Source organism: Lutjanus erythropterus, chromosome 9 (assembly GCF_056507025.1).
Source record: "Lutjanus erythropterus isolate fLutEry1 chromosome 9, fLutEry1.hap2, whole genome shotgun sequence".
Taxonomy (NCBI): domain Eukaryota; kingdom Metazoa; phylum Chordata; class Actinopteri; order Lutjaniformes; family Lutjanidae; genus Lutjanus; species Lutjanus erythropterus.
Window position 1 is genome coordinate 10,207,388 of NC_139325.1, and position 16,409 is coordinate 10,223,796.

Sequence of the window (16,409 nt, forward strand, 5' to 3'; positions counted from 1 at the left end):
GTTTTAAATTGCCCTAAGGATAAAAATGAGGTCAGCTCTACATTGTTCTGCATGTTGTTCCATGTTGCAGGCACACAGTGAGAAAAACAGGATTTCCCAAGTTCTGTAAAAACAGCCAGCACATGCACCATAATCACATTAAACAACAGCAGTGAGGTAACATAAAGGGGATAAAAGACCAGGAAGGAACTTATAAATAAATAAAACCTAGAGTCTATCACGCCTTACAGAGAGAAAGGGCCACCCAACCTTAGGGCCTCACAGTTGCATATGAAGCATGCATGTATGAAATGTCACCATATTTCAAGACAGACAGGAAAGTTGCCAGTAACGCATCAGTTTCAGGTCCCATAATTTCATGGTAAATAGGCGATAATTACCAAGTAATATATTTGAAATTCCCACTTCCCACTGACCCTGACAATACAGTAAAAGTAACATCTTCATCTTCCCTGATTTTCTAATCACAGAGTACATTTCTGGCACTTACCAATCTGCTCTTCCTGTGTGGGCGAGGACTTGAGGTTGCCCTCTGCGATGTAGACGGGGAAACTGGAGCATTCTAAGAAGAGCTGACAAGCAGCAGTGAAAGCAGCGACACACTCCCTCTGGACCAGCACTGATTCTGAGCATGACTCCATCTGATCGCTGCTCTGGGAGCCCTCTGAAACCAGGGGCCCCGACTGCATGGCCTCTCCCCTCTCACCCTCAGCTCTGTCCGCCTGCCCGGGGGTTATATATAAGGTGATAAGTCGGGAGAGAAACTGCTGGAAGTGCTCCAGGCAGCACTGCATAACGGGTTTGTCCAGAGGTTTGGTCTGAGATGGGCCTGAGGAGCGACGGCCCGTTTTGACCGCCGGGTGAGGATGAGGGGTTCGTTCCGTCTCGTCGTGGCCGTCTCCCTGGTACTGGACGAAGTCTGTGAAGCCGCTTTCTGAGGAGCGACTGCTGGGTGGGTTTTCCCCATCCTCGAACACCTCCCCGCTGCCAGGGAGCTCTAGAGTAGCCGGCAAAGCCTGCAGGAGGACAGGTGATGGAGTAAGGGTGGTGGAAACAAAGGAGAACAACAGCTGTGTCTTGATCAACACACAGAGACTACAAAGCCAAGAAAAAGTGTAGCGGTCTCGAGACAAATACTTTTTTTAAATCTGTTCCTGGTGAGCATTATCTAATTTTTATTTCTTTAAAGGCTTCCAAAGCAGAGGTTTTTCTGGCTGATCTCTAGTCAGGTTAAATTTGTTAGAACTGTTAGAACACAGAGATTATTGCCAGTCTTAGAATTAATACAAATGATAAAGGCAACAAACTAGCAGTAGAGTGAGGGAAATATCAATAAATTAGTTCTTACCAGGGAACATAAGTGAAAACACCTGTGTGGGTGAGGGATTGATGGTTTAAAGGAACATTCACAGACGTTTTCACAGCAGGAAAAGCACAGGTGTAACTAATAACCCTAATTAGCTTATCTCAATAGAGTGCTGCAGGGATGACCTATTTTTGTAGGCCATCAGAAAGTTAGCAGGGCTCTGGTTTCCTCTACAAAAAGCCAAATAGATTTCAACATTGGATTTTGGGTTAGAGCAGGACAAAAGTTAATCATACTTAAAGTTCAGCAAAATAATCTTCATTACAGAACACAATTATTATGATTTTTGAAGTGTAAATACAATCGCCATGAATAAAAACCTAATGTTAGGCTGTAAATAAACTACACCACAGCTGCATTGCTTCAGCGTCACCACCACTAAGTGACCAGTGTTGGGCATGATGATGTTTAATTGGGAGTCTCATTTCAGCGCTTGTTAGCAACTACTTTTTAAGACACATTAAAGCTGCAAAATTCACAAATAGCAAATTGTGTAAATTTCTTAAGCTTGTGATCACCACTGACCTTATTTCAGTCGTCTCAACAGAACTCCATTTTTTCTGGGACAAGGGAACTGGAAGTGGTTATATGCCAACTAATTTCTAGGTTTTAGGACTCATTCTTGCAGCGATCTATTAAGTGTCCCAGGAAGTCATTCTAGTGAGCCAGCATGCACAATATCATGGACCCTGAAACTGTTGGAGTACAGCCTTTATTAATGTAATGAACTACACCTGAGCTTTCTCTGAAATGGCAGATTAAGATAATGGTGGTCTAATTATCCCACAAAAGGCTAGCTCCACCGTTGATATTATAGACTTTTGGATTGTTTTTAGACACAGTTATGATCAGACAGGAAACACATGCTAAACTCTGTGTTTACATGTACTGTCTATTACTATAGTAGGTTGGACAAAATGACAGTATCTGGCAAAATGTGTGGTGGTAGACAAAAAACATATATACAACATTCTCATGTCATACTGTTTTATATCAACAAATCTATATCTTAGATATAGCTTATTGTTGCAGGACTGCTTTATGGATATTGGATATATTGGATTCACAGGATTGTTCCATCCAGCTTTATGTGCAATATGATGAGGGACCTTGATTTCTCAGGGGTTTAATTCAGTCAAAAACAGAAATTACCATGACAAATGTAATATAAAAACACTGTCTTCCCATTTTTAGCTTATTATGAGAAACTACAAATACCAGTTTGGGACGAGGCATAGGCTGAGAGCTTACGCTATTATCTTTTTTTTTTTCCTCTCTCTTTTTTAAATTCTATGTATTTGTAAATTGTTTCATTTTTTTATATTTTTTTCTTTCCTATTTTTTGTTTTGTTTGGCTTGTGTGTGCAAATGTATATATATATATATATATATATATATATATATATATATACACATACATACATACATACATACATACATACATATATATATATATATATATATATATATATATATATATATATATATATAAAATTGCTGTGGTCACCTATATTCTCTAATATATACTACATGTAATTGATTATTTAATTTAACCTGGTAACTCCATTATTTATTTACTCATTTTATGTTAACTTAATATTATTTTTCTAATTTTTCTTACATTACATGCCCATGGTGTTAATTATTTATCATTGATTGTTTTTCTGTTTGTTGTTTTTATCTCTTTGCGGAAGCTATGTACTGGCATGCAAGGGAGGGCGGGATGGGAAGGTGGGTCGGGGATTTGAAAAGACATGATTTTGTGATAGAAAATTACAGACACCGTGATACAAGTTCCCATATATCAATATCTGTGATCTATTCAGTCAGTGCTTCAGTAAATGTGTGCCTTACTATTACTTTAATAGTGGCAGTCTCTCAGCTGACCCTTTAACCTCATTGCTGCACTGTTCTGTGTCCTGTACACTGGTCATTCTATGGTGAGGGTGCATATACAGCTGTTGGGTTTGACCTGAGGGACTTGTGTATAGTGAGCTGTACACCAGACCGGCCTCCTGTGTCAGACGGACTGACAGACTGAGGTTCTTACAGTTCTTTGCTACAGTCAGCCTGTGGGAGCCTGAGGGCTTGCTGGGATACATTTTGATGGAGGCAGCCTGGACTCAGATGGCACGTTAGATAGCACGTTCTCTATATGCCCCTCAGGGTGGGGGGTGGGGATGATATAGTATTTAGTGGATGTATGTGGAATGTTTTCCACTCAGATGGATACAGCTCACCCAGGAGGCATCAGTCTACTCCTCCTCTTCCTCAGAGAGAAAAGGCGAGCTGGGCTCAGCTGTTGGTTAACCATCTTCTGTCTTTCTACTTGTCCACTCTTCTTCCCCTCATGGACCTACCTCAATCTATCTAGCCCTCGTCCATCTCCGGGCATGGGACTGAACTTTGAATTATGCCTCGCTGAGCTCTCAAACATTTTATCAACCAGGTTGCTGGACAGGGACCAGGAGGACCAGGACAGCCAAACGAAGCATTTGTTCCAAACAAGTCTTCAAATGCCTTGTGCTGAGGGAGTGTGGGACGGCAGGGCCAGGCGTGGGACCACCCAGCCAACTGCAGCGCAAGAGCAGGAGGCTGGCAGGAGCCAACAGGAGCCGAGAGGGGCCCTGTTCAGGGACCAGGGCACACCATCAGAGCCTGAACTGATGGGTTTTTGGGCACTTGTAGGGGAAGGGGGGTCAAACTGTGATCTGCTCTGACCGGGGCAGCAACAGGCCAACTGTGCTTTTATCAAAAGACTTTTAAGAGATCAGAGACGGACCGAAATTATCATCTGGCAATGTTTTACAAAGTCAGAGGTTGGCATGGTGCTTGTGAACAATTTCCATTCCTAACTGACCACTAAAGCAAACAGATACTCTGATCTTATGATGAAAGTGGCTGTAAAAACATGGGGGCATTTTTAATCAAACATTTTTAAGAGTTTTCCTCACCCGTTTGTCGTCCTTGTCTCTGTTCTTTTCCCTCACTGAGTTGGAATGGTTTCCGGCAGAGCTGGAGAGGGCCTGGGGGCCCGAGGGCAGGGCCAGAGGGGACACCAGCGGTGGCTGCACTTTGCTGAGGATCTTGGAGCAGAGGCGAAGGCAGTGGGTGAGCTCCCCGAGGCCCAGAGCCTGCAGGTGACAGGTCAGAGCCGCCACCATGCGTAGCAGCAGCTGAGGAAGATGTTCTGTCTGGATCTCTATGTAGGTCTCCTGGACATGATGGACACAATAGACGTCAAGTGAGGAATTAAAAGTGCAAATACTGGGGATCTGGAAGGAAGTGAGCCTGAAATAATGGATTTAAGATAAGTCCTGATACTGATCTTTTACTGATTTATACTCAAGTTTTTTAAATGATTTATGTAATATATTATGCTGGATTAAATGTTATTAAATACATAAGCATCTAAAATGATCTCTGGCTTTTAAAGGGGAAGTTTTAATCGCCTTGACCGGTGCATGAACATTAGAATTATTTGTTGTTTGTACATACATATTCATATAATTATAATACATACACTGTATTAGTAGTCTGGTTTTCCAGTCTGATCTATTATTTGATTTGATCTGATTTGACCTCACCTTGCCTGAACATCTTTAATGGTCAACTGTATTTTTTTAACTATTATTCATTTTATTCTTACTTTTTAATAGTTTTAAGTCTCATATCGTATTATTTTGTCTGTTTTATTGTGTCTGAATTACTAATGTCAAACTTTTCATCTTTACACGATGCACATAGCTTGTGACTTTCATGGTAGCTCACGCTCTGTGCAGCACATTGTACTCCCACCTGCTGTACAAATAAAGTTTTGCTTGCTTTCTGGTTAAAAAAAAATATTTTAACACACAATATGTAAGCTTTGCCATTAAGGGTCTCTCTCACATTAAAACAGAAACAAAACACGTAGTTTGATGATGTCCTGAAGAAGTGTGGGATCATGGGAGCTGTTTTCTTCCCCATTAAACAAACATGAAAATCCATCTGATGTGACTCGAGCAGAAATCATGTTCACTGACGAGGTAATGAATTCAAAGTTTATTCACGTTACGTTTAGTCACGTTGGTTGACTTTCTTCTTCATTCTCCAACATATCCCATGTTTTCTGGAAGTTAAGCAACTAGTGGCTAGTAAGAAATACACTGTTACCTTGAATAAATGATGTATTTCTCTGTGTTTGACCATTGTTAGAAACACAGTACACAACTCAGCAAAATATATATATAAAACATACATCTAGTATTACATGTTATAGCTTGACCATAATCTTGATTTTCTTGGAAAAAAAAACATTTAGATCCAACCTACGTATTTACTGATGACTTTATCATTATATATATTGGACCTAAATGTACTGATGATCTAGTTTAACACCCTCTTGCTCTTTAGAGTTGTGTCATGAGTGTGTTAATCTTCTTATGAACATTTTTTTGTTAAGTATTAAGTTTAAGTATTCTGACTCAAGTACAACACATTTTCATGAAACAAGAAAAAAGAGCAAAAAAGAAAAACAAAAATATAAAATGAGCATTAAACCATGAATTAAATTAAAATAGTCATATTTCTTACAAATATGTGAGCACTGCAATAGCATGTAACTGCATGCATGCTTAACAGAAAGCACAGACACACTGGGCAGAGATTTCATTTTCACAAGATCCACACCAAACAGCCAGGGTAAATTTGCACCACATTTAAAAATGATTTTTATAATCCCACTTCTTCCTCCGGATCATTTTTGGCATTAAAATGTGACAGTCAGTCAGTCATTCGGAAATGATCACTCAAAGCAGGGCGGGAGCAAAGATGGCCTGTGGGATGTTGGCAGGACGTTGCAGAAATGTTATCGTAGCCTCAGTGAAGCAGGGTGAGGTGAAAAAGCAGGAAAGAGCAGTACTTTACCTGGCAGATTACCCTCATGCTTCTAGTAGGCTTCAAGGAGAAAGAGCAGATAGTTTGAACAGACAGGAGCAAGCAGAGCACAGGCCACACAAGACTTGGTTTGCAGAAACACACACACACGCACGCACGCACACTAACCATACGCTTCTCCATTCATGCTCACACACTCACAGAACACAAGGTTCTCTTTCTGTCGCTCTTTCAAACACACACAAGACAAGCATTTAAACAGGGTAATAAAGGAGTAAGGGATTTCCAAACTATTCAGATTGGAAATACAGTTTAGACAAGCACATTTCTAATAGGATGCAAACAATATTTTTAGCAGGGAAACTAAACACAGGCATCTTTGAACCTGTGTAGAGACAGCACACATACAAACAGAAACAAGAGAGAGACGAGGTACACACACAACCCTTAATGGTGGACATAACATCCCAGAACTGGATTTAAAAATGGAGTTAGACAACAAATGTTGTAGGCCAAATTACAAATGTTGATGGAGAGTGTTTGCAGGGAACATACTGGATTTAAAAAGGAGGTGTGTGAGCCGAGAGGGAGTGAGAAACAGAATGAGATGGAAAAGCCCAAGCAGGGGCAGGAGACAGGGGACTGTAAAAGAGGGAAGAGACAGAATGTGCTGGAGAGATACAAAAAAAAACAAGGAAACAGAGGGAAACATGACAGGATAGGGAGAAAGACTGAATAATGACAGGAAGAAAAGGATAGAAAAGAAAAACTGAGAAAAAAAAAACTGCAAAAGAGAAACAAAAAGAACAACATGAAAGTGTAAAGGGAAAAAGAAAGACTGAAAGAAACTGGTATAAGAGTTAAATAGTGGAAGTAAGCAAGATGAAAAGCAAAGACAGAGTGGGAGAAAGGCAAGAAAGAAAGACAAAAGGAAAGAAAGACAGAAAGAAGGAAAGAAAGACCATTAGAAAGACAGACAGAGACAAAGAGACAGAAAAGACAGAAGACAGAAAGACAGAAAGAACAAACAAACAAAAGAAAGTCTCACCAGGGAAACAATATCCAACAAGAAATCAACCAGCTGACAGAACTCCACCAATGAGAGCTCTGGAGGATCTGAGTTCCCAGCATGCCGTGGTGGACGCGTGCTGCTGTTCACTGTCCTCCTGCAACAAAGGCAAATTTAAGAATGTCTTGAGCGAGGTAATGATGGTTAGAAGTTCACTTCAGAGTTGATTATGCTAATTTGTGGATCCACCCGGCATATATTCGGCCTCTGCCATTTAATGCATCATTATGTCAAAGTAGCTCAGAGCACACAACAGTGACTTTAGTTTTTCCCCCAGTTTCACCCTCTAGCATTTAGAACTGAACTCGTACTGTTTCTGATGCTATCTATGCTGTGCCTCATTAAGTGGTAACTTGAGTGTATATTACGTACACGTGAATTTAATCATACAAACCTGCAGCACTCTTCAAACCAGCGAGCGATGTAGTCCCACATGTAGTACGGCTCAAACGAGTTGAACAGGAGATTGGCTGTTTTAATCAGTTCTGCCGTCTTCTTGTTCTCTCGTAGTTTACTAAAAAAAGAAGGCACAAATAGCATCATGCTATTCATGGTTTGTACGGATTAATAAATGAACAAAAAACACCCTCCATGCCCATTATAATACAAGTGATTAATAAACAATTTAAGTAATTTATCAAATGTTTTTCCATTTACAAGCCAACATTGCGCGTCACTCCATGCCAACAAGCCAGCAACAGTGTGTCACTCAATGTCTTATTAGACTTGGGACCGATCCAATCCAATATCAGTTTATCAGGTGCACTTACTGGCATAATTCACTCATCGGATATTAGACTGACATCAGCATTCCATGCATCAATCCAGATTGCATGATCTGATGCTTTTATCAGTCATAAATATTGAATAATGCAATTTTAAGCCCAGGTCTTGTGCTGGACTTTAACCTGCCACAACATAACATGACAAAGTCTGAAACTGAGTGAACTAATAACAGTTGACTAACTGAAAATATTCTAGTCTCAAAACAGAGTTTTCCCTTTTTCTGTAACAGCCTCGATTAACAGCCTTTACACTTTATATTTTTTTTAAACAAATGATTTTTATACCAATGATTTTCACCAAATAATTCATATGGGTAAAGCCACCATTTAGAGGCGTAGAAGTTCTTATATCAGCAGATGTCCAAATTCAGATATCAGACGGAGATCACAACTTTAAAAAAAGGAATTGGTGCATCTTGTACACCAAAATTCTGATGGCTCCCTATCTGTCCTTTTTTGACAAATTTTTAAAAAAGCATATATTTTTATATCGCTATACTGCAATCTATTTATTTCCATTAACATATTTCAGTACGTGGTAACACTCATATTTTTCCCTGAATATAGTCAGTTCATCTGAAATGTTCTAATGTTGTACTTGTTCAGTGTTATTGGCTTGAAAATATCCCATCTGTCCTATTTTTATTTTTATTTGATGATGCAACAACCATATTTGAATCATATGTAACGGCTGAATGACACAGATGTGCAGGTGGTGAGCTGGACCGACCTGCTGAGGTGCGTGTGGTCTTTACTAAACGGACTCTGGTTTTGGAGGTCCAGCTCTGTTCTGCACTGTGTGTGTAGAGTCCGAAACACCTCGATGAGAACATCCTCTAGAATTGCTGGGCCTGGAGAGAGATGCGTACAGATACAGGAGATGGTACACACAGTAGGTGTATTAAATTCAGTTTATGTGACAAGCTGCTTATATGACATGCATCATCATTTACAACACTTATTTGACCGCTGGCATCATCTACATATTGATAGACTGGTTACCAAGCTCCGGTTTGTCCAGCAGACTGATAAGGATGCGAAATGGCTTGAGGTCGTGCATGAGGATGCTCTCCTCTTCCCCGCCTCGGGCCTTGCCCTGCAAGATCCCCACCATTGCCTGAAAACACACAGACACACATACACACACACCTCTATTACAGTAGAGATAAGGAACTATTTTTAACTCCGCAGCCACTTTCAACACAGCAGAAGGCATATTCATTTGTTTTTTTGTTTTTTTATCCACCTATAATATCTGACAGAACCAATTTTATATTTGTATTCAGCCCCCTTTCATATTTTTTGTGTGCGTTTCACGCTTCGTCTGCCACATAACGGGCTACAGCCGGCAACAGACGGTCTCTGTAGTACCAACCTTCTCCCAATGGAGGGAGCTCCAATAACTCTCTCAGAGCAGATGGCAGAAGAGCAGACAAAAAACAAAACAAAAACATAAAAAAAAAAAAACCTTTCAAAAACAAAACTTCCCCTCCAGGTCGCTCTGTATGCCCCCTGTTCCAAACCCCTCGAGTACCAGAGCTCATCAAATGCCAGGAGGCTTTTTGGAGCCTGACAGGACAAATTACACAAGTGTGTCTATGTGTGTCTGTGTAAAAGTCTGTAGGAGAACTGGGAGCTGTCTTCAAAAGACAAGGCTACTGGGAAAATATGCAAAATCCAGGGAGTATGTGGGAGGTGTAGGAGGAGAAGGATTAAAGTGGATGGATAAATACTGCGTGCGACAGACAAAAGAAGCCCAGATCTGCCAAACTGAGGATGAACCCCAACCAATACACACACTCCCCCACCCCACACACAAACATCTCAAGAGACGTCTGATTTGTTTTTGTTTTCATTTCTTTTTTGCAAGCTAATTTTACACTTCTTTGGTGACCTATTTGCATTTAGCTTGAAACCTCACCTGGACCAGCATGTCCTTAGAGAAAGTGTTGAAGTAGTGGCTGGCGTGCTCCTCTGGGTTGCTTTGCCGAGTGCTGCGGGGACCTATTCTCCCCCCGTTGTTATCAAAACCTTCAAAAAAACAAAGATGAACATTATAATTACATAGACGCTCTGATGTACATCCAGAATATTCAAACACAAGACCAGAAGCAAAGCACTCATCCAGAGTGGAGAAAATGGAAATTTCATCAGTATTGAGATAAACTATTTGTATCTTCCAGTTCTTCCTCTTTGTAAAGTCCTAATGGCTGTTGCCAAAATCACTCAGATTTCAGCTATGTTGCAGTAAAGTCAGTCTTGGACTGCTTCACACTATAGAAGCTGAGCCAGATTCAGCTGGAGCCTGTCAGTCTTCAGTGTTATTGATCAGGTAAAACAAAGCCAACCACAAAGCTGGAGTTGGCAGTCCAGTGCCCACTCACACTACAATATATCTCATTAATTAGGGAAAAACTCTTCCACAAAATATACTTATCATTTGATTCTAATCACTTCTGGTAATGTAAAATTTTGACATAATCTAATGTTGCTTTGGACAAGAGTGAGAGCCGTCCTTCCTTAGCCATGCAGACACTTACCAGCATGTTCATCCGCAGTGAGTTGCAAACAAGAGAAAATAAAGTAAGACAATGACCACAGCAGATACAGGCCTACTGTATGTTCCACAGAACAGAAAAAATAAAATGGAAAATAGCAACAAAGCACACATAATGTACAGATAGCACTTAAGCAAATCACAGAACAATGTATATGTAAAGGTTTGCATGTCAGAGTTCCCACCACGGTCCATGTAAAATGTCTATAACTCTTGTTATATGCAAGTCAAAGTGGTTTTATGAGTTATAAATATTAATGTCTTTCCTGTTGGATTATGCAAAGGCTGTGAACATTTAAGTGTTCGTTACAGGTTTTTGGTCTATTCCTTCCCCAAATGAAAAGTAAATTATTATCCCCTCCAGGGACGTTTGCGTGCGTGCATACCCAACAAACCTACGGCATCGGCTTATTTTTTTTGTGCACGTTCATGACTGCCTCTGTGATTCACAAGTTTTAGAAAACCTTAAAAAAAACTTTTTGTGCCTCTACACCAGTGACAGCCGCAGACAGACGCATAATGCTTTTGGGTCATCCCATTTTATCTCAAAAAAGTCTTGAGGGAGTTTCTTCAAACTTGGCACAAATGCCTCAAGAATGAACTGATTAGACTTTAGTGGTCAACTGTCACTGTGACCTCACAAAACATATTTTTGACCAAACTCGAATTAGAACATTTCACATAAGCAGTGCTGGAAAATAATTATTAACATGTAACTAGTTACATGTAATTACATTGGAAAATAAATGTTGTAATCTGTTACATTTACTGAGAAGAAATTAAAGTACAATTACATATCAAAATGTTGGTGATTATAAAAGTGTTTAATCCAAAAATTCTTTTGAGGTTCTTTGGTGTAGATTGGCACTCTACTGAGGGACCTTTTCTAATTTTCTTCTGTGTATTAAGTAACTCTCTAAACTCTACAATACATGGCAATACTGTGTGTGTGTGTGTGTGTGTGTGTGTGTTCCGCACCCAACAGCCAGGCGTAGAGTCTGCGGTTGAGGGACATGTCTCTTCTCAAAACCACATGCAGAGCTGCTGACAGGATCCGGATCATGTCGGGGCGAGTCGCCTGAACACAACAGAACAGACCAGAACATTTGTGACCATTTCTCTGTCCACCCAAAACAACAACAGCATAGTATATTCATACATACAGTACAAGACAACAGACATGCTGCAGATGTCAGATAGGAGCTGTGTCCTGGCCTTGACACATCCAGAAATGTTTTGAGGTGAAGGATTTAACAAGTGAGCTAGCGTGAGTCACCGCCGTGGCTGTCTGTCTGAGTGGCGTCATCACAATTACACATGTGCACGTACGAATGCACAAAGAGAAGAAGACACACACAGATGTGAAATAACCAGCAGTGGAAAGAGTACCGAAAATCTGTACTCAACTACAAGTACTGTTACATTAGTAAAATGTTACTCATCTACAAGTAAAGCTACTGGTGTTAAAAAATACTCAAGAAAAAGAAAGTATTCTATATATGTGTATTCAGAGTATTAGTTACTTTTTCAATGCTGATTATCATTCGCAGATATTCAATCAAAAGAGGTTTCTGTTTCTTCAAATCTTCAGTCTAAATAACTTCTGTGCTGTTTTGTCACCTCCCAAAACCCGTGCCTGCATCTTTTATGTCATGGTTTTCATCGGCCCATTTGCGATCAGATAACTTAATTTGCTACAAATGTGCACACGGATCTTAATTCATGTCACCCAACTCAGTATTTAATTTTGAATTTAAAAGTAAGTAAATAGATTGCATTGTGCGATCCATACTAAAGTTTCAGTAAAATCAATGGGCCTCATGCATGAATCACTTGTACAAACAGATTTGTTCTTAAGTAGTGCGTACAAGTGATTTAAGCGAACCTGTGGGATTCACCAACTTTCTCGTATTTTAAATTTTCTTTTAGATACAAACACAATTTCCATGCAGTTTACAATTGACTGTAAATTTACATATAAAGCCTATCATCATTCATTCACTGATCTATTATTACTTGCTGTCAGGTGTTTTGGCTGTATATCTGCACACGGAGGTTTATGAAGTCTCTGTCCAGGCGAACATCCTCACTGATTCTGTCCTCTTTCTCCATGATGAAAATTTCCCCTTAACCCTCTCCTCCTGCCGTAGTCATCCATCGCCCCTTACTGTGGTGAGTCATTTTTTTTTCTCTGAAGTCATTTTCATACTGAGACATTTCTTCATTATTTCAGTGACAGTCTGACCCTCCAGTAACACGGCATTAACAGCAGTTGCTTTTCCCATTTCTTTGCTTTAGCAGGTCTTTTAATTCCACTGGTGACGCTGTTAAAATTTTCCTGTATGGATCTCTGAAAGCAGGACGTCAAACTCTATACTCGTAAAGTTATTCTTTTTTTCTGTTTGATGCCAACACTTCCTGACATATGGAGCAGGAAGCGCAGCCTTATCTGATATTATTGGGGCGTTAATTGGGCTAATTTACAAGTCTTGTGCACGTGCAGTCAAATACACACAGGAGAGTCATTTACAAGGTTTTCTGAAGTTACGAGCATTTTTTGAATCTGACGTGGTGTCGTGGAGCCCCTCATATGAAAAAAAGTACGAGAAATTTAAGATAAGAATACGAAAATGTTCGCGCATGAGGCCCACTGTCTTGAAAATACTCAAAAATACAATTACCCAAAAAGGACTTAATTACAGAAATTCAAGTAGTTGGAATTAGTTCCATTCCCAGAAATAACATGACAATAATACTAACTAATACTAGCTGATATACTGTATGAATACCTTGATATATTAATATCAGCAAGTCATATACTTTGGTCTAATCCTCAATGTAAAACAAATACACACATCATCCTTACCTGACTCATGTGGAAGGGGAAGCAGAAGAGGATCAGGTCCAGGGTGCTCCTCTGCACCAGCACACTTGAGTCCTGGACTGAGGTACTGACCGCCTCCACCTGGTCAAAAACAGAGACACACACATATTCAACCTGCTTATGAACAGTTAAAAAAGTGTAAAACGTTCTAAAACAAAACTCAGATTAAACAATGTTTCAAGAGGTGAAATAAATTTAAATGGGTCAAAACATGTCTTTCCACCTGACTTTGGTAATCATGATTTTGATTTCATGTTATTGATATTTAAGGATTTTATCTGATGAAGTGCCATTGTGTTTTTTTGGCTGGTGAGCGCAGCAAATCAGCCACTTGCATACTTTACCAGCATTTGTTTGTACAGCTAATTTTGCACCCTACTGCTGAGATGCCAATGTTAATAAATGACTCATATACCAAGTATATGCACAATACAACAAATATTTGTCCCTTATGTTGTGTGTACTGTCATGTACCATGAGCTCGATGTCGCTGCCCATGACGTAGAGCTGGTCCTCCATGGAGAGCTTGCGATTGAGGTGCAGCAGAACGAAGGTCACCCCGGGGAGACGCACAGCAGGGCTGGTCAGGATGCTGCCCCACAAGGCACTGTAGAAGGCCGACTGCTCCACTGCTGCAGCCACCTTCTCCAACAGGGTGTTGGTTCTGTGAAAAACACAGACAGGACACACTGAACATGTCTGTTAAGTACAATGAGTTGCATTAGTTGCACAGGATTTATTACTCCTTTGTCTACTAGACTAAGAAGTTACGCTTTAAATGCTTTGCTCAGTAGAGACGGAGGACAATCCCCCAGATTTTGTTGCTATAACTGAGTGGAAACAATTAAAGAGTTAGAAAACATCTCCTAACTAATCGGTGATACCATGTGTTTACTACTGAAGAGAATGGGGGACAGCATTGTTTCTCGTGTCTTTGAAATCCCCAGATGATCAGTAGGCAGCGAGATCTATGAATCTGGTCTGGTATCGCAAGACTATTAGTCTAAAGGTAAATGGCGTTTCTGAGTGTTCTTCCCGTAATGTAACATCACTTTACGGCTCACTTGTGTAATTGGTAAGAAAGCAAAATACATCAGAAGCATCAGAGAGAGAGAGAGAGAGAGAGAGAGAGAGAGAGATATCATGCAATGCTGGTGAGTTTTCTCTCAGTGCTGTTTATGAGTCCACTTGGATGTGACTGTGAAGCTTTAATTTGCCAGTTCCACTAATTGACGAAGATTTCTTGGCAGCATCTATACGTCATACTAAATTTAATTAGGATAAATATGGTGAATCTGTAAAATCTCAATTAGAGCAGATGGGACATTATTAGGATTTATGTTGTTAAAACTGGTGATTTTTTTTTTGTCCTCTGTGTCGAAACTGAATGACTGAGACAGCGTACAGTAACAGGAAACAGCAAAAGGAAGGTGTAAAAAATGTTGCAACCTGATAACCTCTGCAATAAGACAGAAACAAAATAAACTCAAAAGAAGAATTTAAAATACTGCATATCTGAAATATGCACAAGTACTAAAATATGTAGTAGGGCTGCCCCCAACCAAATACTAGTTGTTGCATGTTCATGATCTTAATTTAATTATTTAAATATACATTCTGGGGGCACAAAGCGAGCCACCAGTTAAATTTTGTTAATTTATTGTTAAATGTTAACACAAAATATCCTTGTTGTTCAAAACACAGGAATAAATAGCTTCTCGGAGTATAATTTTTAGGAACAAACAAGATGCCAGTATGCACATTGACCCATACAAATAGGCCTTTTTCACAGCAGACTGTTTGACGTCAAAGAAGGGAAAGCACAGGTGTTACTAGTAACATTAATTACATCTGGCATTGCGCAATGGGACAGTTAAATCTGATGGAGACATCATTAATTTCATCAGTCACACCTGTGTTTCTCCTGCTAAAAGAAGTTTCACGGTCTGTCATGAAACAGTTCACCTCTGTCTCCCCTCAATTACATTAGTGTGAGTGAATCTTTAACTGCAGCGCCCTCTGGAGCCTGTGACAGTAATTACTGTGGCACTGATAACGAGCAATTTCCCAGCTTTTGTCAACACACAGTATATAGTGTGTGACAATTAGATGGAGCCCCTTGACCTCTCACCTCAAGATATCCGAATCCACTTTATGGCAATCTCATGTAGTTTTAGGCATAAAATATGCAGTTTTGCATGCAGTATAAATGTGTTATTTTCAGTTTTTCTATGTCAATATTCCTGCACACTGCATTTGCAAAACCACATGGGAACTGCATAAATTTGGTATGACTGGCAAGCTGAACCTCTTGTGGATTCAATGAGCCTGGCTGTATTCATGTGTAATGATTATAGTGAGCACATTTTTTTTTGCAGCCTGACCTCTCTGACTGGTTGTGACCTCCAGAATATTCACAGCCTCATTGAACGTCTCACCATAAACTACAGACCTGAGGTATTCAGAGCGCTTGCCATTTAACTACCAAAGAAACGCAATTCATTCTGACATTTTCAAAATGTCGGAAGTTTTTGGATCCCAAATCACAGCATGAATTTTTCTGTGGTGCTCGTCAAGGTCTCGGGGTCTTAATGTGGTATTTTGGAGGGATTTATGACTATTTCCATCAATTCTCAAGTGGTCAAAAACAGTTAAATTGTGCACAAAATCTGTTAAATAAATGGTATCAAGCCAAAAAATGCTGGAACCACTTATGAGACATGATAGTGCATGGCAATGTCCATCATTCTATCATAATGTTCCAAGCCCTTACACACTAGAATGTGAATAGGCACCTAAAGAAAACACGTTTATTACAGATATCTGCAGATCTTTAGATTCCCAGATTTCACATGATGTTCATCACTTCT

At 39.8% G+C, this 16,409-nt stretch overlaps 1 protein-coding gene across 1 annotated transcript in view; it reads right to left on the reverse strand.

Moving 5' to 3' along the window:
* Positions 1-16,409, reverse strand: part of dop1a (DOP1 leucine zipper like protein A) — a 39,914-nt gene that overhangs the window by 18,533 nt on the left and 4,972 nt on the right. The window contains exons 5-15 of the mRNA XM_084726121.1: positions 14,014-14,203; positions 13,522-13,620; positions 11,634-11,733; positions 10,020-10,129; positions 9,101-9,215; positions 8,829-8,949; positions 7,708-7,827; positions 7,293-7,410; positions 6,275-6,304; positions 4,321-4,581; positions 491-1,016 (exon numbers count right to left, since the gene is read on the reverse strand). Of these exons, the coding sequence (XP_084582247.1) occupies positions 491-1,016; positions 4,321-4,581; positions 6,275-6,304; positions 7,293-7,410; positions 7,708-7,827; positions 8,829-8,949; positions 9,101-9,215; positions 10,020-10,129; positions 11,634-11,733; positions 13,522-13,620; positions 14,014-14,203 (1,790 nt within the window). The remainder of the gene's footprint in view (positions 1-490; positions 1,017-4,320; positions 4,582-6,274; positions 6,305-7,292; positions 7,411-7,707; positions 7,828-8,828; positions 8,950-9,100; positions 9,216-10,019; positions 10,130-11,633; positions 11,734-13,521; positions 13,621-14,013; positions 14,204-16,409) is intronic.